General features: G+C 47.9%; 1 protein-coding gene across 1 annotated transcript in view; it reads right to left on the minus strand.

Annotated features, from left to right (window-relative positions):
- Window positions 1–27000, minus strand: part of LOC144134248 (uncharacterized) — a 587847-nt gene that overhangs the window by 12328 nt on the left and 548519 nt on the right. Inside the window, exon 7 of the mRNA XM_077667207.1 lies at window positions 661–751. Within this exon, the coding sequence (XP_077523333.1) occupies window positions 661–751 (91 nt within the window). The remainder of the gene's footprint in view (window positions 1–660; window positions 752–27000) is intronic.

Consider the following 27000-nt stretch of genomic DNA (forward strand, 5'->3'; position numbering starts at 1 on the left):
AACTCTTGTGGGAGCCTAGTCGGTACACGACTCTGGAAAAGTGCAAAGGCAGACAACACCTGAAAATACCTGGCGGATGCGTTGTTTCGAAGCAACGACGATTTGATGGCCGAGTCGCGAAATAGCTCCACGATTCCCGCGGGAAGATCTCTAGTAGCTACGTAAACAAATTAACAGCAGGGCGGATGGCATTGCAGCATAGTGGCTGCGCTTTTACAATTTATTTTTTCAACGATTTATTTAGACTATGCGCAAGAAAACTGGCACTAGCAAGAGGGGCAATATGACATTATAGCGAAAGAATACAAAGAAAAGCAATGAAACAACCAACAAATGCGTAATTTGTGATAGTCAAAGAACTGGAGGCACTCAGGGTGCCTTTGGAAAAGTTTTGCACTGTAGGACATCTGCCCTAGAGTAAATGTATTCAAAACTAGCCCGTGTTCCTTGTTCACATGGTATATAACCATCAAGAAAAAATGCATGCCGCGGAAACACACAAAACACAGGACGAAACGCGATGATATATATACATTTGTTTCGGTGCATTAAAGATACGAGATATCGTAAAAGCAGTACAGACGTGCTGGGAATCAATGTGTCCGTGATAAAATCGAACAGCTAGTCACTGCAAAACGGGAGCAGCATCAGCACACTCACCATATTCACTTGTGGAAGGGTGAACGGTTCAGGGTGGTGAACCTGGACGGGATCCGTGGTGACCGCACTCTGGGGAGCCTCGCTCGAATCACTGAAGAGAACAGAAATAAAAAGAAGAGAACGGGTCCTTCAGTAAAGCAATAGACACGTTTAGATTAACACAGGGTTGTTGACTAGAACACGCATTACCACCGAACGAATCGACGGCATCTTTTATGACGCTGATTATGTCCGCTTACTTCGATATACAGCAACTAGCAAGCACTAAATGAACTCGAAGCAAACGCCATCTTTATGATTCGTGTGAAGACCACAGTTGGAAAAAGGCCTTTCCCAGTGACTTTATATGCTGTCACTTGTGCCGTCCGCGACAACCTTCTCTCACTGAACTTTTGAAGTCACTTTATCAGACTTTTATGACCAAGTATGTTTTCCTTTCATATTCGACTGTGTCACTCAGTTATCCGCTCTTCGCACAATAAACCTTCTTCATGTTGATTACCTCAGTTTCATGCAGGATTATAGTAAGCTAACTTTTCTATTCAGTAGCAGCTGTAACAAAGGTCAGTATAGCTAGGATAGACATATTGTTAATACACACCTAATTTCCCTCTCATGGCTTGAATCTGCGATGATATACACCCTTTAAAAACACTCACAACGTAAATTTCACCATATAAAGCCTTCCCTGCTGGAAGCGCGAGCAGAAATAGGCACTTCCTTTCTGCCGATAAAAGTCCGCATGATCGGAATAAGGGGGATATGCACCGATGTCGAACAAATACCCTGTCCAGCTCCGACATTTGCTGAATCTAGAAAAGTTCTAGGCGAACTGTAAAAAAAATGTACAGCTAGAGAAAGACTACAACTGAGGACGAGCAACTAGCCCGTTGTTATGCTCTATTTATGCGAACTAAAGAGGCGAAGCATTCCGTAAGCGGTTTGCAAACGGCATCGTCAGAGAGTTTCCATTCCATTGTGTTTTGATTAAGCTTCTTCGAAAAGCATGACGCTGTAAAGTGCGCTTCCGCATAGAGAACAATCGTGCTTTGTCAATAACTGCCGCGAAAGCAAGACACTGTGCTTCCTTGTTTCACAACCGACTCGAGCAAAGAGAACAAACGGAGGCACACGATGTGCACTTCACAGAAACTGCGTCCCTACGTTCCATTCCGCGTAAACGTGCTCCTTATGCGTGCGAGGTACACAGATATTATAAGCACTGCGGTTAACAAATACGCCCATTTACCAAGCGTCTCGAAAGAGTCCCGTCGTCCACCGGAAAAAAATTACGTGGTCATACCTTCGCACAAATTCCGAGCGCAAGCATACCGAATAATTCTGGCCAAAAAGCATTTTTGAACGGGAAAGAGTTTATGAATGCAATGTCTACATACGTTATAAGATTTCAGTATAAAATAGATCTGTAGATCTCTCGCCGGCAGGTTTGCATTTTTTGCTATTAACGCTTTTGTTATCGTCAAAAGAGTTCCCCACTGGTTTTTCAAGGCAGTCTTAACTGCTCGATGCAGGCGATGGAAACGTAGCAAAAGATGGATTTTGCTACATAACGGAAGAATGGACCATTATCTTCAACATTTCCATATCAGTACCTCGGAGCTTTCCAATACTGAAAATTTTTGTCCAAGAATGTTAGACATGAAATAGCATAGCTGCCCATAAGGCAAACCGTATGGAGCGCTCCGGGTTAATTTCCTTCAATTTAAGTTCTTGAATCTGAACGAAAGTGTTAGTACATGGGTATTTTAACGGATCGTCACCGTCGATAGGCTACTGCTGTGGCTGGTTATGCTCGACACTTGAACGCCGTAACCACTGAGCTAACACTGACACATAACTTGGAAGCGACGGCAATGTCCAGGGCACTCGTGTGGCTAATGAATTATGCAGTTCGTGTAAGTTTTTTCGCCACTTTTCACAGGTACTCGCTGTCACATGTACTCGTATGCCTGGAAAGGACAATACGATACCATAGTGGACTACGCATCATCTGCGTTGTCTAGGTCCGCCCACTCGGTATCAGTTTTCACGCGTGATCCCGGCGCGAAAACTGATACGAGAGGACTGACCTAGACAACGCAGGTGCCCTGCAGTCCACTATGACAGTGCGTTATCCGTCGCAGGTAGAGAATTATTTTGCGTCAACACATGGTTACTGCGCGCTTACAAGACACCACGTATGACAGTAACTTGGTGTCCAGCTAGTCAGCCGACGAAATGCTGGCTCCATGTACCATGGCGAGTTTGCCCGGCAATACTGGACCTTCGAAGTCCAACTACCGACTTTTACAATAAACGGTACAGCAAACTTTTGACGGCATTCTCTGATATGAAGGGTGCAGTGTAAAGCATTATAAATGGAACGCCGACTTAAAGCCACAGTCGGGAGACTCAAAATGAATAGCAGCTCAGAAGATGTGCTTAAAGACAACGAAAAACAAGGGGCAAATGAGTTTATATATGCAGGCGCTATTTGCGTGAGAAGATGAATGACCACTAACTAGCCCAGCTGCAAGATTTGTCAAAGGATACAATTATAGATCCATATGGCTGCCTCATTTTCACAGTGAACTGGTGGTTAGACGAAGCACCACGCGCTTTGCACCTCCTTCGTGTACCGCTGCATTTCACTATAGAAATTCGTCCGGTCGCAAATGCACTGCGCGTTTTTATACCAAAGAGCTAAAAATTGCTGCTTGCCTGGCGGTATAGCACGTATTTCCCAGCGGAATACTCCTGTTCGAGACGCCGTCTGTGCGAGAGGGAACGTGAAGCACGAAAGTGCTGCATGCGACTGCCTGAAACAGCTGCACAAAACCTCGACGTCCACAGCTTGTATCACGAACCCGCATTCGGAGAAAGCGCCTCGCGGTTCAAAAGGCGCTCTAAGTACGCCAGCGAGGCAGCTGGAACATCGACGTCAAGAAAGAAGTCAGCAAAAAGCATGCAACGGAGTAAGTGAAATCTACCAAGAAAAAAGAAGTGCATCGAGCGGTGTGCTCTCCTCTTGTCGTAAGAGGTATAGGGTCATCAGGGAATTACGAACGCACGAACTTCTTCTAGAAACGCTGATATACAGGGTGTTTTCACGTAGGACTTTACACAAATTTTATAAACGGGATCTTTAAGTTACAAGAGCTTTTTTTCGGCAAAGCATTTTCAGCCCAGTGTTGTGTACATCAGAATACAGATAAGACGTGCTAACTAACACGATGTTTAACTAGTATTGAATAGTTTTAACTCCTAACGCTAGGCTCTAATTATTGAGAGGCATGTAGCCCTTCTTAATTAATATATATATATATATATATATATATATATATATATATATATATATATATATATCAGTTTTTAGGATTTCGAAAACGCGGTTACACTCGGCGCTGTGGCCCAACAGATTTTGGCTATTTCGACGAGTTACGTACACTGGAGAGTTTGCTTTGCCTGCAAGCTCCTCGAAAGCGCATGTAATTTAGCGCTATGCAGCCAAAAGTTGTTCGGCCACAGCGCAGAGGGTAACCACATTTTGGAAATACTAAAACTGATATGGACATTACTTACGGTGGGCTACACGCCTCTCAGTAATTAAGGGGCCTAACAGTGACAGTTAAAAATTTGACTGTTGAATATTAGTCACCCATCTTGTTAGGAAGTGTTAGCCGTGTTCTGCTGAATTTTTATGGCGCAAGAGCACCTGGCCAAAGAGGGCCATGGCACGAGATTTTTCTTTTTCTCAAAGTGGGGTCTAAGACCCATTTCCCAAGAATTTCATCATAAAGAAACCGAGGACTAGGCAGGAGAGCTTGTACCCATTGTATCACCGGAAGGTACCCGACGGAACTGGGGATCGAACCCTATACCTTCCGCATGCGAGGCGGATGCTCAAACGACTAGGCCACCACTACGGTGCCTTGTCCGTGTTCTGGTGTGCTACACCGCTGACAATGCTATGCCGAAAAAAGCGCTCTTCTCAACTAAAAACCACGATGAAATGAACACCACGGATAAAACCAGTGGCCCTTTCGCCCCAGAAGGCCGAGCGGCGCTTTGTTAAACCCGTCGACCGATTCGTGGCACCTGCCGACGATCGCTTTCTGGACGCCGTGTCAGCACGCCTGCGCGCTGCATTTCTCGAGAATGCTCGAAGCTCGTCAGCGACTACGCGAGCTGGGTGCCGAAGGGTGCGAACAACGTCGGAGGCGCTCCTAGACAAATGCATTAATGCCCTGCTTCGCTCCTGCAATATCCAATACCGAGGCGTTCGCAAGGAAGCGGACGGTGCCGTTCTTTATGCTTCGATAAACCAGAAAACAAAGTACTTCGGGGCAACAGGCCCAGACAGCCTTGATGGTACGAATTCTAAGAGGTGGTTTAAACGAACAGACAAGTGCAAAGAAAGATAAGACCAGAGAAACGCACACTAAACGCCTCGGTAAAGATGCGTTGTATGGCTTCCTCGCACCCTTGTTTTTCTTTCTATTAAATCTAAATAACCAACCAGCTGAAGCCTTAACTCACTACTTATAAATAGTGATACTTTGATTGGAATGCTGAACCGTCTGGGACGGAAGTAACAGAAGTAAAGCGCGGAATACCACACATCGGGTGGAGCTCGTAATTCGCTGTGAAATTACGCAGCAGAGTATTCACACAACAGCCTTGGCAACATAGGAACAGACCATTTTGTCAAAGTGACCTGATGAGTGCTTTCTCTATCCTTTGAGTCAGGTTTTCAATTGCTCGAATAATTGAACTGCACGACCTGAAGCAGGAACTGCGAGTCTTATAGTAACGACGTTGACCAAAGCAGCGATATCTTCGGGGTAGTCGCAGACTTGCTATGCGCGAAATTTTTTCGCCATTTGTTGCTACGGAGATAACTAAGGCCGGGTATATGAACATGTGGCCCAGACAACAGCCGCAAAACGCCGTGGCCAATGCTTGCTTCTTTCTATCGAACAAGCGGTTAAATACACAACCCCAACGTATTCTGGATAAAAATAAATCTTGAAAACAGCAAAAAGGTCCACGAAGCGTGTCAGCCATGCAACAGAAGCAGCTTCCACAAAGCGGTCATCATCGTGTTCCACAAGGCCACCATGGAATGTCAAAAGCTGATAACACGCAGATGCCACGCTTATCCGGAACCTCTCATCGACTGTACAGAGGTTGTCGCTACTTTTCCATGGAGGTTACGAAAAAGTCTCAGCAGTGCGGCTGATCTTTGAGTTGAACTCACGTCATGGTGGCTTCCCCAGTCCTGGATGGCCGGTAAATGGAGGTCGCCTACACAACAGGGGCGCAACGAGCGGACATTATGGGCGTCACAGAACGCACCTAAGAGGACCCACAGGAAACCAGTTCATCCAGGAAGGCGCCCAGGAGCGCTACACTTTTACAGCACTGCAGCAGCAGCAGCAGCAGCGGCAGGCAGCAGCACTTGGTGTCTTGTCGTGCTGACTACGAGGACGATAGCGGGATTACGGGAACCAATCAGGGGCGCTCAGTCTCGGCATCACGTGAAGAATGAAGGGGACGCGGCGGGACTCGTAGGCTGCACGTGTACCCTTTCTACGTAGCTTACACGCCCACCGAGGAAGCAACTGTACGGAGTGCACGTGGGCTAGCGGTGCTGTCGACAGTGGGCGATGATTACGCCAGCACCATTGCGTGAGTTGGCAAGCTCGGTTCCGCAGCGATCGCACTTATCGTTCCGGAGGTGTGTCTGCGATAAGATGGTGATATGGAGGACAGTGAAAGTTGACCTGCGGACATACCAACCCCGAACAACAAGGGAACACGTGTCTCAAACATGCCGCGCCAATATCTTTTTGCTTTTACAAATCTTCCCTCAGCGCTGAACGTTCGTGACAAATCGGCATTCTAAAGAACATTTAGTGATTACAGTAGTACGTAGGTTTCTTCCTGCCAGAATTTCGCTATTCCTGGCAAACGCTGTGCTGGGCCACGAAGAGATTCTCGGTCGCGGTTTCATATCGTGGACCGACGTCTATAGGGCACTTCTTGACCTTCCAGTCGGGCTGCGGCAGCCTGCTTGGTATGGGCAGTGCATAGATACAGAAATCACCGTGTGACTGCACTACAGCATCGAAGAGCAGAAAGCATGATGGAATGATGCCCTGCTGGTCATTCCGAGAACGTTAGTATGTAATGTTGTCTCATATGAAACAGTCTATGCCAGTCAGCAAGACACGATTATGGTCAATGAAACGGACAGACAACTCAATAAACAGCACTGGTAACTAGAGTGCCACTTATTCTAACTAACGTCATGGGTGACGGCGCAAACCGCATTGAAGACGGGTGATTGCTAAACGGCAGCATTTAAACCTGCTTTGCTCGCAGCGAACAAAAAAAAAAGGGACGCGTGTTCAGGAATGCATTACAAATGATGAGGGTGACCTAGAGGCGCTGACTTCTAGCTAATTGAAGTAAGCTGGAGATGGATAAAACTGGGGTTAATGACGTTTTAAGACCTACAGCATGAAATCCCGGCACAGTACCACGGTGATTTATTCATTCAATACTGCAAACGCCTTCTTCTACGCATCTCATCTCATGGACCGCGCACAAATCCTCAGTTTAGCTATCTGGCTGGCAACATAGATTTAACCTTCAGTCACTCCCTGCTTGCCTCTTAAGGGGCCATAAAACCACGGACCCGTCTTTTTAGTACAAGGCTGGATCGTGATTAAGAGCGTTCGAAACACCAATAAAAGCTTAACCCACTACCTTGCTCATCCATGCGGCTGTCCGTTCGCACTACAGGCGCTGTACTCAATTTTGTAAGTTTGGTTATAGCTCTGGACAGGCACACCGAGACCCAGCTAATTATTCCCATCACCTAAATCAGGGGTAACCGCATCCACGTGAAGTCCACAGCAGGACAAAGACGTTACGGCTACCTCAGATTACCCGTGTCCTGCGGCATTGGAAGACGTTGTATAAATAGCCCAACTTGTCAACCTCATCTTTTCACCCCATGATATGTCGTGCTTAATTAGGCTTCCCTTTTCTTGACGCGTCTAGAAATGACTAGCGGTTTAGTTTTGATAGGCACGAAATATTGTTCGAAAGTGCAGTTTTTGCAGGTGGACACCTCTGCCACGTACCCGAAAACGCGATTGAGATCTCTACTGACCGAGGGAGCCAGTTATGCGCGTCTTCAACTTTTTCATCGTCAGTGCCGATTTACCCAATGCACGTTCGCCGCGTTTCTGCTGCAGTGTTGTCAACGCCAACGCCTGTTGCTAGAGTGGCGTGTTTCCACCACAACGTTGCCCACGCCAACGCATGCAGCGCACATATCTCTGTCACTACTGGCACATAGTTCAAAGTGCGATTATTAGTTTGATAGTAATATTAGTTGATGAAGACAACGATGTGAAATGCGCAGCGCGAGAGTGTGTCGCAGTTTAACACAATGTGTGGTCTGCTGCAGCGGTAGCCAAGTGCTCTCGTGCAATGGCCAGCGCAGCTCATGTATTTGCGCCTCCGCGGGTTCGAATCCCAGTCGCGGATTTTTATTTATTTATTTTACATAGCACAAACACCCCGAGGATACAAACATCGCAAGATTTTGTTCGGCGTTTACCAATCGGAACCGTGTTTTCGCACTAAAAGAAAACCAGTTACCCTTTCTGCTCATCACGTGTCATGACCAAATTCATTTCCTCCTCCTGGTTCCAGCTACAGTAATGTCTGCTTGCCCATTGTCGAGCAGCACCACTCTACTATCTTTCCCTCAACATACTTCTGGCCGCAAAGCAGCGAATGTAATCATACTCAACGCGAGAGAGCACCGTCGTTCCAATCACACTTGCGTACACACAGACACACTCAAGCACATACGCAATACCGTAACTCAAAGCACCAAGGGACCCATCGGAATCCCGCCTACGTTGCCTCAGTTCTCGCCGCGCTGAACGAAATCGTATTTCGCCATAACGCAGCCGACTGCCGCCAGCTGCCCCTCATGGCAGCCAGCGAGATCGGCGCCGAAGAGTCAAAGCACTCGGGGGAGTCGTTATTATTACCGCAGTAATCACCGAGTAAGCGCCTGTATGTATATGAGAGTCGACGAAAGTTGGAGGGAGGGGTGGGGGGGGGGGGGGGGGGGGCGGCTGTATCTCGCAAGAGCGCCCTCACCGTCGAAATCTGGTCGCGGGTGTGGGGAGATCTTACGCAACGCCAGTCTGACTCACGCGGGACCACGGCGGAGTGCAGGAGACGTACGCGATATGTAACAGCGGCGCCAGTGAGGGAAAAAGAGAGGGTTCGGGTTTGGCGAAAAGGCGGGCACGCACACACGCTACAAGATGAAGGGACGCGTGTGTGTGGCTTCACTCGGAAAGGGGTGGATGACGTCATCGGGCGATCTGCGGTTGACGTAGGCACCGTCGATCAAAAGAAAACCGCCACAAGCGAGGCGGGCGTCGTCGCTGTTATAGTATACGGGCGGCGGCCTTCGGACCGTACCGCCGAGGAGGCAGAACCAGGCGTGCCGGACAGCGTTGGTTCGGGTCCAGATTTTTATTCTGTTTAAAATGTTTCCTCTTCATACTTCGCATTGCGTCACAAAAAACAAAAAAAAAACAATCTGTCCATACTCCGCAAGGCATCGGCGCAATAATTTCTAGTGAGAAACAAAAGCTGAAATCTTCAAAATGAAATAACCTTTTCAGTTTCAGCCCCCCCCCCCCCCCCGTTTCCCCTTTTCTGGGTGGCGAAGAATCAAGAGCGATACGACAGAGTACGCGTATAACAGGCTACACGTATCTGAATCTTGCCAGAATGCGAAACGACTGCAATAAGTGGTGAAAATATTCTAAAGGTCGTGTGAAAACGAATATGAACTGTTCGAGCTCAAAAAAAAAAAAGAAGAGAAACAGCTTGTTCTCTAACGGCGCGCTTTGAGCGCTTCTAATTATTCCTACCGGAGGTAAATTAAGCCCCGGCTGCTGATATGGCTGCGTTTGGACCGCGGAGACGGTTAAATTGCCAATGCCCTCCGACCAGGGCATCCGCTATGCACAAGACCTTGGGAGGGGAGCATAGAAGACGCTCTCCGCCTTCAGCAGTAAATCCTATCGGAAGAGCCCATCGAGCAGCGGTTCTTGCACTCTTTCCGCACGGAGGTCGTTAACGCCTCGCATGAACTATAGGTCAGGTAATAAAACTCTCACCCTGCGGTTTAATTTCAAAGTTGAGGCCCTGGAACGACGCTGTAAGCGATAAAACGAAGGCGACTTATCTCTTGAAAGTTTACAATTTATGCGAAAGGGGGGTTACCGAAGGTCATCAAAACCCACGTATTCATGATTTGCTCCTTGGAACATTCAACAGCATTAAAACGTGCGAATAAATTTAATTGCAGCTGCATACTCCGTAGCTTGAAGCAAAAGTGAAGAAAGGAACTGGAAGACACTGGAACGACCATCAACATCCTTTGCGAACATGGAATTGTTGGTGTTTGTATGTTTCTCAGCGTAGGCACAGCATCGGCAGTTTTCACGAAGTATAGGCGGCGCGGCAGTCGAGCCAACATGGCGGCCGTAAAGAGGACTCCGTCGGCGGAGGATGGAAAATTCAGGAGAGGCCCTCGCTCACCGAGCTGCGCGCCAGAAAGTGCGCCGGAAGTCACGCGCTTTCGCAATGACTACTAGGACTATTTGGCCGCAGGCGCAGCCAATAGTAACGCTGAACGCAGCGGCGCCGTCTGCTGCGCATGCGCGCTGCGACGGCGGGCAAGTAGGGGGACGCAGTGGGGAGCCGGCTTCAAAAAATATGACGTAACGGCCTCTCCTCAGTTCTTTCCTTCCTCCATGACTCCGTCTATGATCAGACTGGAAACATATGAGTAAGTTTTCTTCATTGAACAATTCAGTTACGTTTTTTTTTCAATGAAATGCGAGCACCCAGATTTAGCTACACACTTTTAACTAGTCGGAGGAAAACAGAGAACCAATGACAAGTTGGAGATCGTCGACCTGTGTCTGCGAACGTCCGCCGTGCAAGTGGAACCGCACACGATTGTCGCCAGGTCGTTTTAAGCGATGTGAAGATCGCCAGCACTGTGTTTTCCTGGACGACGGGAAAGTCAGAAAAATGCAAGAACGTCACGGGTTTACTGTTGCATTGCTATGAGGTAAGCAGGACCTTATGAAATCATTGCACAACGCTGAAAGCTAAAATACTTCGAAATGGTGTCGCTTTCGACTACCGTGTGCTTGGACCTGAATTCAGCAGGCTGAACCCCAGTAGCATTTACATGTGGCCATCACTCCAGTCGAGCAAGCAACGTCCTTGTACGTGTAGTGCATTCGTGAGCTGACTTGGAGCACTGCAGAGGTGGGCTGCGGAACAAATCATAGCGCGCAAGTGTTGCATTAAGGGCAGTGTGCTCGTTCCTGCAGCTTTTATTTCTATGCAGCTTCGCTTTAGCACGAGCGTTGTCCGTGAAACGCAGTACCTGCTGTACGTCTGCACGTCGTGGCGTTAACTCGATACCATCGAATCTGCGCGCCCTTCGAGGTATGACGCCGCAGATAGCCCGGGTCTCTTCGCTTAGAGGTTTTATTTCGCGGAGAGTGAAACGCACAAACGAATACAAAAATTTAAACCGCAGAGGTGAATAAATAAAATGTTGCGCTTTATTTGCACCTTGGGTTGCAACGAGATACAATCTTGCCATAGCATTACGGTTGCGTTGGGACAGCCGTTACAACGACCAGCCACGATTATCACCCTAGTCGCTCAACTAAAACCGAAGAACCGGGATATGCGTCAGTGCTCGTGCATGTTAAATATGTTGCATATGTCTGTGCATGTTAAAGATGTTGCATATGTCCGCGCATGTTAAAGATGTTGCATACGTCCGTGTATGTTAAAGAACCCCAGACGGTACTCAATTGCGCGTAAATTTTGCCGCAGCCATTCACTACGTGCAGTATTTCATAGACTAATTGCAACTTCGGGGCACAAAATCCTGCGTAACATATTTAACACACATCTAAACCTAAGTAAATCAGCGTATGGGCCCGTATGGGCCTTACGGCCCAGGCTCACGCGACCGCTGCGGTCGGGTGGAAACTGCTACCGCATGCTGCAGCACCTGCGGCGGGTGCGCAACAAAAATAACAGCGCTGCCCGCTTACGTGTAATCAAGAAAACACAGTTGATACTCGAGCCTCTGAGCTGCTTTCGCCGGAACAGCATACGTTAGATATATAGATAACCACAAGAGGCTGAAGTCACGTCCCCTGGACAAGGCTGCCACCTCCCGACGGGATTGGAAAATACGTCTCGCGTTCGCTACTGATGTTTCATTGACAAGGATGGCAGCACTAACACTAGCTTGAAAAACATACGTATAAAAAAATCGACTATCAAAAGTTGCGGAGGCACTAAGCTAACAGCTTAGCCCGTTCCGTTGTAGTTCATAAACGAAGCGGCGTAAGAATGAACTCTAGCGGCATTTTAATGTCGGTGGCGCGGTAAAATCGTCTTTGTGCTTTGAGAGAAAAACTCCCGTCTCTGCACTAAATGACTGCGATTGATTTATTGATTGACCGGTCTGTTGATATAGTGATCGATATTTTAGCTGCCAGAGAAACACTGCGAACTTTGAAGCGTGCCGTAGTACAGGACTTCGGATTAGCTTCCATCAACTGAGATTTTTTAACCTACATCGAAAGCTGCGCAACAAGTGTATGCATTTCGACTTATTCTAAATGCTGCTACCGCGGTCAGGATCAACCGCTACCTAAGGCTCCGTAGCCGGACGCCACAGCCATCCTGCCATAAATGGATATATTTATAAGCATCCCCTTTTATTTGCCACGGTGGCTAGCGGCACAGGCTATATTAAATTTAAGTGGCGATCTTAATTATATCTAACCATCATTACGTTTGAGCTCTATTCTGCTCTACTGCCAGGCTAACCTATGATTTTTCTGTTCGCATGCACGGCTGTATTACCGCTCTGCACTCACAAAAATGGTCTTTAGACAGTCTATAGACTTATTATAGACTCTGTTGCCTTCCTATAGATTTCTTTTTGTCTATTTATAGTCTATAGACTATCTATGGATAAGTCTACTAAAACTGTATGGTCATATATCTATAGATTGTCCATAGACTGTCTACAGGATTTGTATTGCCTGTAGACTGTTCTCTATGGTTTGTCTAAAGGGAGTCTACAGACTTTATAGACAGAAGTGTATGGGAAGTCTATAGACTGTCTAAAGAAATTTTCGTAAGTGTGGGTACCGCGCAGGTTGACGACAGCTTTTCATGATACGAGAAGTGACATCGTCAGCATCATGCAGCTACATTCACAGCGCGGAAAAGGCATCTCCCATTGGTCTCTAGTTATTATTGCCTTAAGCTACCTGCGGCCTCCTTATCACTGCAATTTTCCTAATCTCACCTGGCCACCCTGCTCGTGTCCAGCTCCTGCTAGGATCCACTCAATTACCCGAAGGGTCCACCGATTACCTCTTCTCTGCATTTCACTGCCTGCATCAATTCCTGTTCGAGATTTAAGCTGGGTTAACATAAACTCACGTTTGCTCACCAATTCGCTCTGCTGTCTTCCTGTCGCTTAAGTTGCATTAGTCTTAAGTCGCTTAAGAGCCTAGTTTAAGGAACGGATATGTTCATTCATAAGTAAAGCTTATGAAACAGCTTAAGGTTGGAGGCGAAATTCTAGAGGCCCGTGTACTGTGCGATGTCAGTGCACGTTAAAGAACCCCAGGTGGTCGAAATTTCTGGAGCCCTTCACTACGGCGTCCCTCATAGCCTGAGTCGTCTTGGGACGTGAAACCCTTGTAAACCCGTAAACCCGAAACAGCTTAAGGCGCTTTAAAGTGGCTGGAGACGAAAGTTAAGGAAAAGTTAGGTTTGTGACTAACGGGTAAGAGTAGAAGCACACTGTGCGGTATTCAGTTTAACTTCAAGCCTTTTATTTATTGCCTCGAAGGTTCCACCCCAAAGATGAGTACATGGATGATTCGACTATTTCGCTCTTTCCTCCTGAAGGATATTGGTAAGCTGAGGTTCATAACATTGCCAGGAACTCGTCACAGCGACCAGCCAGCGCTGCTAAGCTTGGCTGCTAAGCCTGGCTAAGAAATGGTGGCCCCGATGTCAGCGCGAGTAACGGGTAGTGCCTCTGTTTATTCTCCAAGTTCTCTCGCACTGTCTGCGTTTACTCTAAGTCTGCGTTTACCCCTTCGGGCACCAGCCTTAATCAACGTCGCGAGCGCTGCAGGGGGCCGCGAGCTCCTCCCCTCCCCTCTAAAAAAGCAAAAACAAAAACAAAACATAAACGGAGACATAGTTTGAGGCTTCACTATCTGTCAAAAATACACAACGAATACAAGCTATGAAGAGTTAACTACTGAGAAATGCCGTGATACAGCGGGGCGTATGTTTCAGTCTTGACCTCAATTGAAAAAGGCTGCCGAGCCGAGAACGGACGCAAAGTATGGCCAGCGTACTTAAGAGAAACTGAATGCCTCCTCTTTTTCGTTCGTATCATCCTACGACTTCAAAACAGAGCTAAATAAAGTTTAAAGTTTGGTCAAAAAAGGGTACAATCCTGGTTCGTCCAACGCAAAAGCAATTCGTGTTCGTTCTGCACTCAGGTTTTCAATCGCGACTTTCGGTGACACTGTGGTATTTGCGAAGACAGCCTAAATTAGGAACAATAAGAAAAAGAAACTGGTGCCCGCCCAAGAGAACGCATTGTTTGAAAGCAGGCGGACTCTGTGCTAAGGGCTTTCATAATTATATTTGTTTCCGTAGTGTTGTAGCCGCATACTAGATGGCGCCACTGCCCCTATGCTGAACGTTTTCCCACTGAGTGCGCAGGCGCAAAGATAGGGCGAATGAGCCTGCGGTAGACGCTAGGCAAACGCGTTTCAAAGAATGGTGGCTGAAGCAGGGAAGGAAATGGTTTTTTTATGCTTTATGGGGGATTTAACGTCCCAAAGCGACTCAGGCTATCAGGGACGCCGTAGTGAAGGGCTCCAGAAATTTCGACCACCTGGGGTTCTTTAGCGTGCACTGACATCGCACAGCACACGGGCCTCTAGAATTTCGCCTCCATCGAAATTCGACCGCCGCGGCCGGGATCGAACCCGCGTCTTTCGGGCCGGCAGCCGAGCGCCATAACCACTCAGCCACCACGTCGGCTAGGAAGGAAATGGCGTAAGGACACATGTCCAGGACTGAAAACTGGTCATACGTAAAAACCAGTATTTCTGTGAAAAATTAAGGCCAATTATTAGGTAATAGCGATTTCACGGAGTGCGTAGAGCAATAGAGAGGAAAAGAAATGCTAGCATGGTAGCGACTGCTGCCATATCGCTTGGAAGCTTCTATTATGCATGCATTCATTCCATCCGTCCGTTCGTCCGTCCGTCCGTCCATCCGTCCGTCCGTCCGTCCGTCCGTCCGTCCGTCCGTCCGTCCATCCATCCATCCATCCATCCATCCATCCATCCATCCATCCATCCATCCATCCATCCATCCATCCATCCATCCATCCATCCCATAAGGCTCTATGTAAGACAGGATCTGTGCAGGCGGTCTACGAGTAACTAGCTCGCTTATGCATTGTAATGGTAGTCGTCTTACGATCAAACGAGTTCAACAACCAAAAACAGCTTTCATAACGAGCACCCACTTTAATTGAGGCACCGGGCAATGGCACCTGCAGGCAACGACAAGGGATGCTTTCCCTCAATGCTTTCCTTAAACGCCGCTTCTTCATTCTCAGCACAAGTGGCAGAAGCATTGGGATACTTTTGAACGATTCATTGGCACCGGCAGGACAGTGAGATCACCTCTCTAACCACCACCAACTGCAGTTAAAAATTGCCTGCAGTAGCTTTTGCAAGACTGTAAATCATCATCATCATCATCATCATCATCATCATCATCATCATCATCATCATCATCAGCCTGACTACACCCACTGCAGGGCAAAGGCCTCTCCCATGTCTCGCCAATAAACCCTGTCCTTTGCCAGCTGCGCCCACTGTATGCCTGAAAACCTCCTAATCTCATCCGCCCACCTACCGTTCAGCCGCCCCCTGCTACGCTTGCCTTCTCTTGGAACCCACTCCGTTATCCCTAATGACCAGCGGTTATCTTGCCTTCGCATTACATGTCCTGCCCAAGCCCATTTCTTCCTCTTGATTTCGAATAGGATGTCATAATACGCGTTTGTTCCCTCACCCACTCTGCCCGCTTTCGGTCTCTTAAGACTGTAAAATACCTTGTTAAAAAACCAGCTGACCACTAAATGAACTTTTAGTTTTCACGACGCTTTAGTCGCTTTTGTTCCTAAATTCCGTCGCGATATCTACGTTCTGGGAATTATCAAGCACCGCACATGCCTGTTCTTGAAACACTTGAACTGAAGAGTTCCGTTTGTATGCGTAGATTATCGACTAACTCCTCCGGTCAGGACAGGTGTCCGCGAACGGCGCGCTCAGGACAAGTATACTCCGAAAAAAAAGCTAGTGCTGTGAGGCGCACCCGATAGCGTTTCTCGATAAAAAAAGGCCGCTTCGTGAAGTTGAAACTACTACAAGAGAAGATGACCGCCACGCGAACTGCGCTGGACCCCCGTCCCTTCCCGGCGATAAAGAACAATGTTCAGAGATAAGGTACATAGATATTGACTCGTACCAAGACGTCATGGGGCTCTCCGATTGACGTCAACGCTCACCCAGCGCTGTTGGGCTTCGAAGATGCAAGACGAGCGTTTCTGGGCCATTCGGCACTCATCGCAGAAGAGTCGTCGTCAGCCTTTTTATGGATTGCGCAAACAAAGAAAAAAAAGACGGGAAAAGAAAGATGGCGTCGCTGTTCTCGTGTAACGGACAACTCTATTTAGCAGACGACTGCCCCTGCGCTGGTCCGTCTTCCGTGCTTGGAGAAGCGAAGAGCAGTCTATATATACATTTTACTCGGGCACTTTTGTTTACAGTGTCGTAAAGCGAGAGGGAAAAACGGAGCGTGTTATTGTAACGGAGCAAAAGAGAAAGGAAGGACTAAAGCTTCGAGTAACAATGGGCGCGGTCGTATAACCAGACTTCGCTTCGAAGTCTGTTTGCGTGCTCGAACCAATGAGCGCCTGGCACGCGTACTGAACGCAGTCTGCGCATGCTCTCGCTTCCAGCTTGCAGACGAGTGCTTTCCCGTTAGGTTGATCTATGCTCTTTCCGCGCCGTTAATTGCGCTTTGTTTGTTTTTGTCTTCTTTCTGCTCTTTCTTTTCCTCCTACACAGAGCAGGCGTCGAGTGCCTACGTCGTAAAAGTTGTTACCGGAGCGTTATCGGAGCTGACGACGCGGAGGATCGCAAATCAAGAGTGAAAGACGAGGGCTCCGGATCTCCATTGGCCGTAACGGACACCGTCCAATGTGACCTTGCTTCTTCCGGGCAGAAGAAGCAAGGTGCGCGGGAAGTCTGTGGCGCTGCTATGGCAACGTTTTTTAAAAAAGGTAGTGTTCGACGCGTCGGTGCTGTGTCGCTTCAACTACAGATACAGCGAAAAAATCAGCACGTGACAACGCCTGCAACGAAACAGCCGTGTACTGCGTAAAATGTCCGAAAACCCGGAAGGACGGCTGATCAATGAATTCGGGGTGGCTTACTCATCAAATGATTACGCTTAAAGAGTGGATAGGAATTTCCGCTCCGATATGCTTCCTTTGCTGAACACAAACGTGAGGCGAAGCTCTCTTTCGACTTTTTTTTGTTGGGAATTGGTTTCGGGGCGCCAAAAGAACCCGCCGCGGTGGCTACAGTGGTTAGGGCGCTCGGCTACGCAGCGGCTGCGTTTCGATGTAGGCGAAACGTTAAGGCGCCCGTGTGCTGTGCGATGTCAGTGAACGTTAATAATAATGATAATAGGTTTTGGGGGAAAGGAAATGGCGCACTATCTGTCTCATACATCGTTGGACAACTGAACCGCGCCGTAAGGGAAGGGATAAAGGAGGGAGTGATAGAGGAAAGGAAGAAAGAAGTGCCGTAGTGCAGGGCTCCGGAATAATTTCGACCACCTGGGGATCTTTAACGTGCACTGACATCGCACAGCCCACGGGCGCCTTAGCGTTTTGCCTCCATAAAACGCAGTGAACGTTAAAGATCCCAAGGTGGTCGAAATTATTCCGGAGCCCTCCACTACGGTACCTCTTTCTTCCTTTCTTCGCTTAGTCCCTCGTTTACCCTTCCCTTATGGCGCGGTTCAAGTGTCCGCCGTCATGTGAGACAGATACTGCGCCATTTCCTTTCTCTAAAACCAAAAGAAAGCGAATAACTTGTGCGGTGTGCAAACGCCAGAAGAACGACTTCTGGTCGGCGCGTCATTCGCATCGTTATGAACGAGGAGCGAAAAAAGAAAGTAAGCTTAAGCGGGCATAAAGCGGATAACGTCGCCAAACGTCGTAAAAAGGGGTTCAGTCGGACCGTGAGCCGCTGGGTTCAGTGCAGTTCATTCTCAACAAAATTGCTGCTGGGCTTTACGGGCTCCGAATGCAGTGAGGTCGTAATGGCCAGACGTCACGAATCAGAGGGGCCAATGTAACAGGCGTGTCTTATGGGCCCAAAACAATTTGAAATAATGGAATATGTGACGTAATGCAATGCAGGCAACACGTATGCAGAAAAAGAACCAAAGCCAATCGGGGGCCATATACAGAGCGTAACAGGGGAACCGAGTGCGTATTGTCTGCTGTCGCTGTGGCTACAAAATGAATCCGAACCAATTGTAGGATAGATTTCCACTTCTATGACAGCAGCGGGACATAAACAGCTTCAAGCAATGAGTTTCCTCTTTTTTTAATTTTGTTTCTTCCATCTCACTCGTTACTCGTGACCCTGTGGTCTGGACATAAAAGGGCGGAAATCTGCCAGTCTGTTTTGCATAGAATGTACAGTCAGATACAACTCAAGAATGCAGCGGCTTTTCCCCGTCAAATGTCCCCCCTTCCAGCCAATGGCGTCGGTCGATTCTCATTACCCTGCAAGCGTGAGAATGCAGGGAGCGGCCCGACAACGCAGGGAGGAGACTATCCCGGACTATGGAGGGAGGGTACTATCCCCTTTAATCCGTCACTCACTGCAATGTCACCCTATAGCAGGCTCATGAGAATCGGCCGACGCCATTGGCTGGAAGGAGGTCCTCCGGCGGGGAGATGCCGCTTCTTTCTTGAGTTGTATCCGACTATAGCAGCTTCCATTTCTAGTCAAGAGGAGTTCTTTAAACGACGAAATCGGCACGGTCGGAAGTCTTTGTCGATCGATTCTACGTCATAAATGCAGCGAACGGTTATACATCTACCGGCGTCCGCAAGGATTGATTTTTGAAACTCGCTCTCTTTATTTACTCTGTCAGCCGAGTTGTCCACAAAAGCGCTCACTCACATCGCATTGTCTTTAACGCTGCATTGCATGGACGCGCGCGCGCCAACGCAATCCTCGAACTTTTCCCAACTTCGTGACAGGCTCCAATTTGGTGTCTCGCTTCGAAAGCTTTTATTGTTGGAACCCTGGACACGCTCACACGATGCGGAGAAAAACATAAGCAGCCAAGACCCGTAATGCGCTACGTTTTGCGGGCGTCAGTAGAGCAACCGCTCGAGGGCCGTTGCGAAAGAACTACGTAAACCAAAAAAGGAAGAGGCTTTCCGGCCGCACCCGGAAGACGGGCGTTTCCATTGTGCTGCCAGCTCGTACAGCTGTCAGGCGAAGTAATTTCTGTCCCTTGCTCTGGGCATTTCACTTTTAAACGATTGAATTTTGCACTACGCCTCTGGGTAGACTGCTCGTCTGGTGGGTATTTCTGTTGTTTTATTGTTCAGTCCACAGACTGATTAGACGTCCCCTTTCCCAAGTGCCAGTCGTAAATATTCAACTCCGTCTTTCGCGACAATTTCGCAGCACTGAACCCTTATAACATAACATGGTCTATAGACAGTCTATATATACTTCTTATAGACTATATTGCCTTCCTATATATATTTATTTTTGCCTATTCATAGTCTATAGACTGTCTACCGGTCAAAGTCTACTAAAAGTGTATGGGCATAAATATATAGATCGTCTATAAACTGCCTATAGTATTTGTATTGCCTACAGAACACTCTCTAGGGTTTGCCTGTAGATAGTCTATAGACCTTACAGACAGAAGTCTATGGACAGTCTATAGACTGTCTAAAGAAATTTTTGTAAGGAAGACACTTTCGCCATGGCAGAGACCTGAAGTAGTTGCGTTGAATGGTTAGTTTTTGTCAGGTTTCGGCAGAAGGGCAAGGAATTCTGGACTTAGGCGCATGCAGTACATGTGCACGTAAAAAAAAAAACAATTTTAATGACAGGAAAAGAGGGGAGGTTGTTATGCCCAAAACATAAGTATCTTATTCCTATGGTAACGAAAAAAAACTAGTAAATTTATTTCAAAAATTTTCTGCCTGCTCAATTAGAAAGGTCTAATTAAGTTTGTTTCTGAACGGATAAAAATGGCAAAACTGCGCATACAAACTCAAGAGCGCGCAATAAATCAGCCGCAACATTTAGAGCCACTTCATCTAAGACATGACTGTACACCCATTGAAATTGTGTTTTACTTATCCGAGAAGGTGAACTTTTGCAAAGCGCGATCTAATCGCGGCGGCGTCATCTCCTGCGTCAGTGGCAGCTGGAGCTTTGCCGTTGCAAATGTGATCCCCAATGCGGTTTGTGCAATACTCCGAGGATTTCATTTCCACTGCATGCATAAGCAAGAACTACTGACTTCTGCACAGTTTGTATTGAAATGTACCGCGATATTCGGCGGAATAATGGGCAAACTGACACGTCATGGCAGGCGCGAAATAAAATCGACTACCCGATTTAACTGCATCTTTACAGCCATCCGAAGTCCAAGGCCTGACAACTCGCATCCAAGCCCAGGTATACGCTGTCTTCAATCCGTGCGATACGGCGGGTGCAGTAGAAGATACTAACCGGGGGACAATAAACAGTGGCAAGCAATGAGACTACGCCCGTTTGGATTAAATCGGAATATGTCTTGCGGGTATGCGCCTTGCGTACTGGGACAGCCTCTTGAATACGGATTCTAAGGCTGTAGGTGCGAATGCTACGCGGCTGCACATTAAACTTTTTTGCCGGAGGGTGTACACAGCCTGTTCAGTTTTTTGCAATACTGGGCGTGAAAAAAGTGTCGCGCGTTCTATACAGCTTCCAGGAACCAAGGAGATATATGCATAATTGACAACCAGCCTCCTTCAGCCATCGTGACGCCCCAGCGGGTATGGAGTTCGACTGGTCATCACTGGGCTGCGGGCACGAATTCTGAGAGCGGCTCTCGCATTTCGGTTAGGGCGAAAACACGAAGTAGCATGGATTTAACGTAGTGAAACCGAGCAGACGTACGAAATGCTGTGTTCATCCTCCGCCTTTTTCTTTCTGGCATCTGCATGTGCACGCAAGCGTGTTTTCTCGCTCTTCATCGTCCTCTCTCCACGCGGCGGCAGCTGGCGCGAAGCCCTCCTCCCATTGGCTACAGCTGGCGCGACGCTCCTCCGCACTTTCCCGAGCTTCCTCCCAGTGGCTGTAGCTTGCTTTACCATTGGCCAGAGCTTACCCGAGTTACTCCGACGACAAGATAAGATACTTGCTCGAAGTAGGTACGTCTGGAGTAGAGCTTTTGCGCTAAAAACGGCCATACGTGTGCAGTGAGTGGAAGGTAGAGAGCCTCTGCTATCATATTGTGAACAAATATTTTCTTCCGTTTTTTTTTCTGCCATTCTACGACTGCTATAGTCCCAATTTCTGACGTCATGATTGACAGCTTAACAACCAGTACCAATCGCCGGCTCCCGCATTGAAAGCGGGGTTGACAATGGCAGGGAAGAATTGAAAGGTTGGTGAAAATAATTGGCAGTAGGTTATAACTCGGCTAACCCTGAAATTTAGCGAAAAGTAAGCATGCTCATCTGACGCTCGTCCATGGCAGCTGCGCTACACCCTCGCGACAGGCGTTCTATATAGGTACGCCCAAACGACCACGTGGCTATGACGTGGTATAGCTGGTTTTACGACACCCCCATCGGATGTCATCACGTGGCTTCATATCAACCCATCGGATGTTCTGAAGGTCAAAGGTCAACCCAAAAGCATCCAATGTCGAAGGTCAGAGGTCAACCAAAGGTCATGGGTGAAGCAGGGGTCAAGGGTTCGACACCGTGACTGTACCACATATGGTCATACACGGCTAACGATGTTGGGCTGAAGGTGGTTCAGGGTCATTCTCCGGCCTGCGTGACGACTGCTTTACCTAGCGCAGAGAAGCTTTTCGCTTCAGTAATCACAAGAAACGGCTACAGTTGGCAGACATTTCGGAGCATTCTACTGTGGCCTCTTTCACTACTCGCGTGCAGGTTCGGAATGTTAAAGCCTCGAACGTATTGACTGTGCGGCACGAAACACACAAGAATTAGAGGCACCTAAACTAGAGTCCTGTCCGGAGCCAGAGATTCTTAGCACCCTCCGCTGCGTCACAGGTCTGACCGCCGCCGTGGTCAGTTGCTCTGCAGCCGCTGGGGACTGAGGGCCGAGGGTTAATTGGTTTGATCATAGAAGGTTGTGGCCAAGTACTACACCAGGGTGGCCAAATTCTGCTCTGGTGAGAGAGTGCGTTGTCGGTTCTGGTCACCGAGATAAGGCCGCACTCCAGGCCTGGTTATGCAATTCCATCGACACGCGGATTTTTTTTTTTTAAACCCGGTGGAGAATTGCGCGGCACCAGGATTTGAACCCCGGTCCTCTTGCACGCGAGGCGGATGTTCTACCTCTACGCCATCGCTGCAGCGGACAGGCCGCCATTGGAATCTGAACCTGGCAACGTTTAACGCTAGAACTTGAGCTAGTGAGGCTAGCCTAGCAGTGCTGTTCGAGGAACTAGCGGGAATTAAATGGGATGTGATAGGGCTTAGCGAAGTTAGGAGGACAGGTGAGGCGTATACAGCACTAAAGGACGGACACATACTGTGCTATCGCGGGTTAGAGGGCAGACGAGAACTAGGTGTGGGCTTCCTCATTAATAAGGATATAGCTGGCAACGTAGAGGAGTTCTACAGTATTAACGAGAGGGTAGCAGCTATAGTAATTAGGCTGAATAGGAGGTACAAGCTGAAAGTGGTGCAGGCCTACGCACCCACATCCAGCCATGATGACCAGACCGTTGAAAGCTTCTATGAGGACGTAGAATCGGCAATGAATAGAGTAAAATCGCAGTACACTGTACTGATGGGCGACTTCAATGCGAAGGTGGGCAAGAAGCAGGCTGACGACCACGCGGTAGGTGACTATGGGATAGGCTCTAGAAATAGCAGGGGAGAGTTATTAGTCGAATTCGCGGATAGAAATAATTTACGGATCATGAATACCTTCTTCCGCAAACGAGAAAACAGGAAGTGGACCTGGAAGAGCCCCAATGGTGAGATTAAAAATGAAATAGACTTCATACTATGCGCTAAACCTGGCATCATTCAGGATGTGGCCGTCCTCGGAAGGGTGCGTTGCAGCGACCATAGAATGGTAAGGTCTAGAATTAGCCTAGACTTGAAGAGGGAACGGAAGAAGCTAGCGAAGAAGAAGACCATTAATGAGTTAGCCGTAAGAGGGAAAGCACAGGAGTTTAGGATAGCGCTGCAAAACAGATACTCGGCTTTAACTGAGGAAGATGATCTTGATGTTCATTCAATGCATGATAACCTGACATCAATAATTACGGAGTGCGCAGTAGAAGTAGGCGGTAGGACAGTTCGAAAAGATACCGGGAAGCTATCTCAGGTGACGAAAGATCTGATTAAGAAGCGCCAGAACATGAAGGCATCTAACACTACCGAAAGAATAGAACTAACGGAGCTATCAAAGTTAATAAATAAGCGCAAGGTAGCCGACATAAGGAAGTTTAATATGGAGAGAATCGAGCATGCTCTAAAGAACGGAGGTAGCCTAAAAACAGTGAAGAGGAAACTAGGCATAGGTAAAAACCAGATGTATGCATTAAGAGACCAGCAGGGCAATGTCCTTAGCAATATGGATAAGATAGTTAACGTAGCCGAAGAGTTCTACACAGACCTGTATAGTAGCCAATGTAATCAGAACGCTAATGAGAAAGACAGCAGTGCACAGCAATGCGTCATCCCGCCAGTAACGAAAGATGAAGTAAAGAAAGCCTTAGAAGCAATGAAAAGGGGAAAAGCAGCTGGGGAGGATCAGGTAACAGCAGATCTGTTGAAGGATGGAGGGGACATCGTGCTAGAAAAACTAGCCACCCTGTATACGCAATGCCTTATGACCTCGACTGTACCAGAAGCTTGGAAGAATGCAAACATTATCTTAATTCATAAGAAGGGAGACGCCAAGGACTTGAAAAATTACAGGCCGATCAGCTTACTATCCGTTGCCTACAAAGTATTTACTAAGGTAATCGCTAATAGAGTCAGGGCAACGTTAGACTTTAATCAACCAAATGATCAGGCAGGCTTTCGTAAAGGATATTCTACAATAGATCATATTCACACCATCAATCAGGTGATAGAGAAATGCGCAGAATATAACCAACCTCTATATATAGCTTTCATTGATTACGAGAAAGCATTCGACTCAGTGGAAACCTCAGCAGTCATACAGGCATTGCGTAATCAGGGGGTAGAAGAGCCTTATGTCAAAATACTGGAAGATATATATAGCAACTGCACAGCTACTATAGTCCTCCATAAAGTCAGCAATAAAATTCCAATAAGGAAGGGCGTCAGGCAAGGAGACACGATCTCGCCAATGCTGTTCACCGCATGTTTGCAGGAGGTATTTCGAGGCCTGAATTGGGAACAGTTGGGAATAAGAATAAATGGAGAATACCTAAATAATCTGAGATTTGCTGATGACATTGCCTTGCTGAGTCACTCAGGAGGTGAACTGCAAATCATGATCAACGAGTTAGACAGGCAGAGCAGATCGATGGGTCTAAAAATTAACATGCAGAAAACCAAGGTAATGTTCAACAGCCTAGCAAGGGAACAACAGTTCACAATTGGCAGCGAGAGCCTAGAAATTGTGCCGGAATACGTCTACTTAGGGCAGGTAGTGACAGCTGATCCGGATCATGAGAGGGAGATAACTAGAAGGATAAGAATGGGGTGGAGCGCATATGGCAAATTCTCGCAGATCATGAGTGGCAGTTTACCAATTTCCCTCAAGAGGAAAGTGTACAACAGCATAATCTTACCGGTACTCACCTACGGGGCAGAAACGTAGAGGCTAACGAAAAGAGTTCAGCTTAAGTTAAGGACAACGCAGCGAGCCATGGAAAGAAAAATGATAGGTGTAACGTTAAGAGATCGGAAGCGGGCAGAGTGGGTGAGGGAACAAACACGGGTTAATGACATCCTAGTCGAAATCAAGAGAAAGAAATGGGCTTTGGCAGGGCATGTAATGCGAAGGCAAGATAACCGCTGGTCATTAAGGGTAACGGAGTGGGTTCCAAGAGAAAGTAAGCGTAGCAGGGGGCGGCAGAAGGTTAGATGGGCGGATGAGATTAAGAAGTTTGCAGGCAAAGGGTGGATGCAGCTGGCAAAGGATAGGGTTAATTGGAGAGACATGGGAGAGGCCTTTGCCCTGCAGTGGGTGTAGTAGGGCTGATGATGATGATGATGAAACTAGAGTCGCCAGCCTTCTAGAGCCCCTAACGCCACAAATATTCCCTTGCACTGCAAGGGCCTTCACACAGGTGTCCCTGTAACGAATGTCATTTCTGTGTCACGCGCCATCACCGGAAACAGCAATTCTGCGCAGCTGTTGCTGCATGGCGATCATGACGATGACGTCAGAGCGCTCCGAATACGTCAACCACCCACGTAAGGGTGCATGCATAATTGAACCACCCCCGCAAAACGCGAAGGCAGTGCATGCGCCCGCGTCGCGGGATCTAAAATTGGCCCGTGTGCGCGACGGAAGCGACCATCGTGATTGCGTCGCTTTATGTTTCGACAGAGGAAATTGCCCTTAGCGACACTCGCGCCCATCACTCGTGCTTTTCTATTGCGTCAAGCGGGACTTCCTCTCCAGCGCCTCGGCAATCAATCTCGGTACCTGTCCACCTGAACGCCGCAGGTGAAGAGTGCCGGTGAACCGTGCACCAAAAACACGCTCCGCGTCTATGCCAGAGGAATCCCGTGAAATGTTTTCCTTTTATTAAACAGGATTCATTGAAAGCATGAAATGCATGTCAAGGAAGTTGATAGTTGTAACATTAAGAGAGCGCAAAGGACAGATTGAGTCACGGAGCCAACGAGAATAAATCACGTCCCAATTGAAATCAAGAGAAAATGGGTATGAACAGGGCAGGCACGTAATGCGAAAGCAAGATAACCACTGGTCCTGTAGGGTAACGTTCAAGGCAAGCGTAGCCGGAACCGTCAGGAAGTTAAGCAGGCTGATGAGATTAGGAAGCCTGCGGAGATAAGATAGTCGCAGCTGGCACTGGTCAGGGTTAATTGGAACGATATGAGGGATGCCTTTGTCCTCTAGTGGACGAAGTTAGCCTGACGATGGTTATTATAGTGACGATGAGAATGCACAGTGCTGATACATTCTTTCTTTTCCCGCGTCCGTTATCCTTGCCCGCGGACTTTTCCCCTTCTGCGGATGGATACACCTCTCTTTCCCGCATGTGTTCATACTAGCGTATAGTACTCACTGCATAAGCAGGCGAGCAGATAGGAGGATAATTTATGTAGGGTATCCGGGTGATCTTGAAAGAAGTAGAGGAAGAACTAGTAGACGAAAGAGGAGGACAATGCGCTCTCAATAGAATACTGGGGCTTCTGGGGGAGCCCAGCTCTCCAGGATAACAACACTTGACACAACAATTTACACGATACGCATGCACACACGTCAGCATATGCGTTCTGGAGGTAAGATGTAGTCAAATGGCAGCTACAAGACCGAATTTTTTCTCAATAGAGAAGAAAGTTGGTGCAATTATATAAATGGGGCTGGTAAAAAGCATCAATGATTAGGAGTCACTGGGAGTGCGCTCTATCCTTCAGTGTGACAGAATGAGGGTCTCATGACAGTAGACACCTTTAGCATACCGTGTGCCATGTTACCGTTACCGTCGCCGGAGTACTGGGAGCCCGCCCACCACCAGTGCGTACGCGCTGATTGGTCGCGATGCGGCACGCGTACGCATTGCTGCCTGGTACCTGGC

This window comes from Amblyomma americanum, chromosome 5, assembly GCF_052857255.1.
Source record: "Amblyomma americanum isolate KBUSLIRL-KWMA chromosome 5, ASM5285725v1, whole genome shotgun sequence".
In the NCBI taxonomy this organism is placed as follows: domain Eukaryota; kingdom Metazoa; phylum Arthropoda; class Arachnida; order Ixodida; family Ixodidae; genus Amblyomma; species Amblyomma americanum.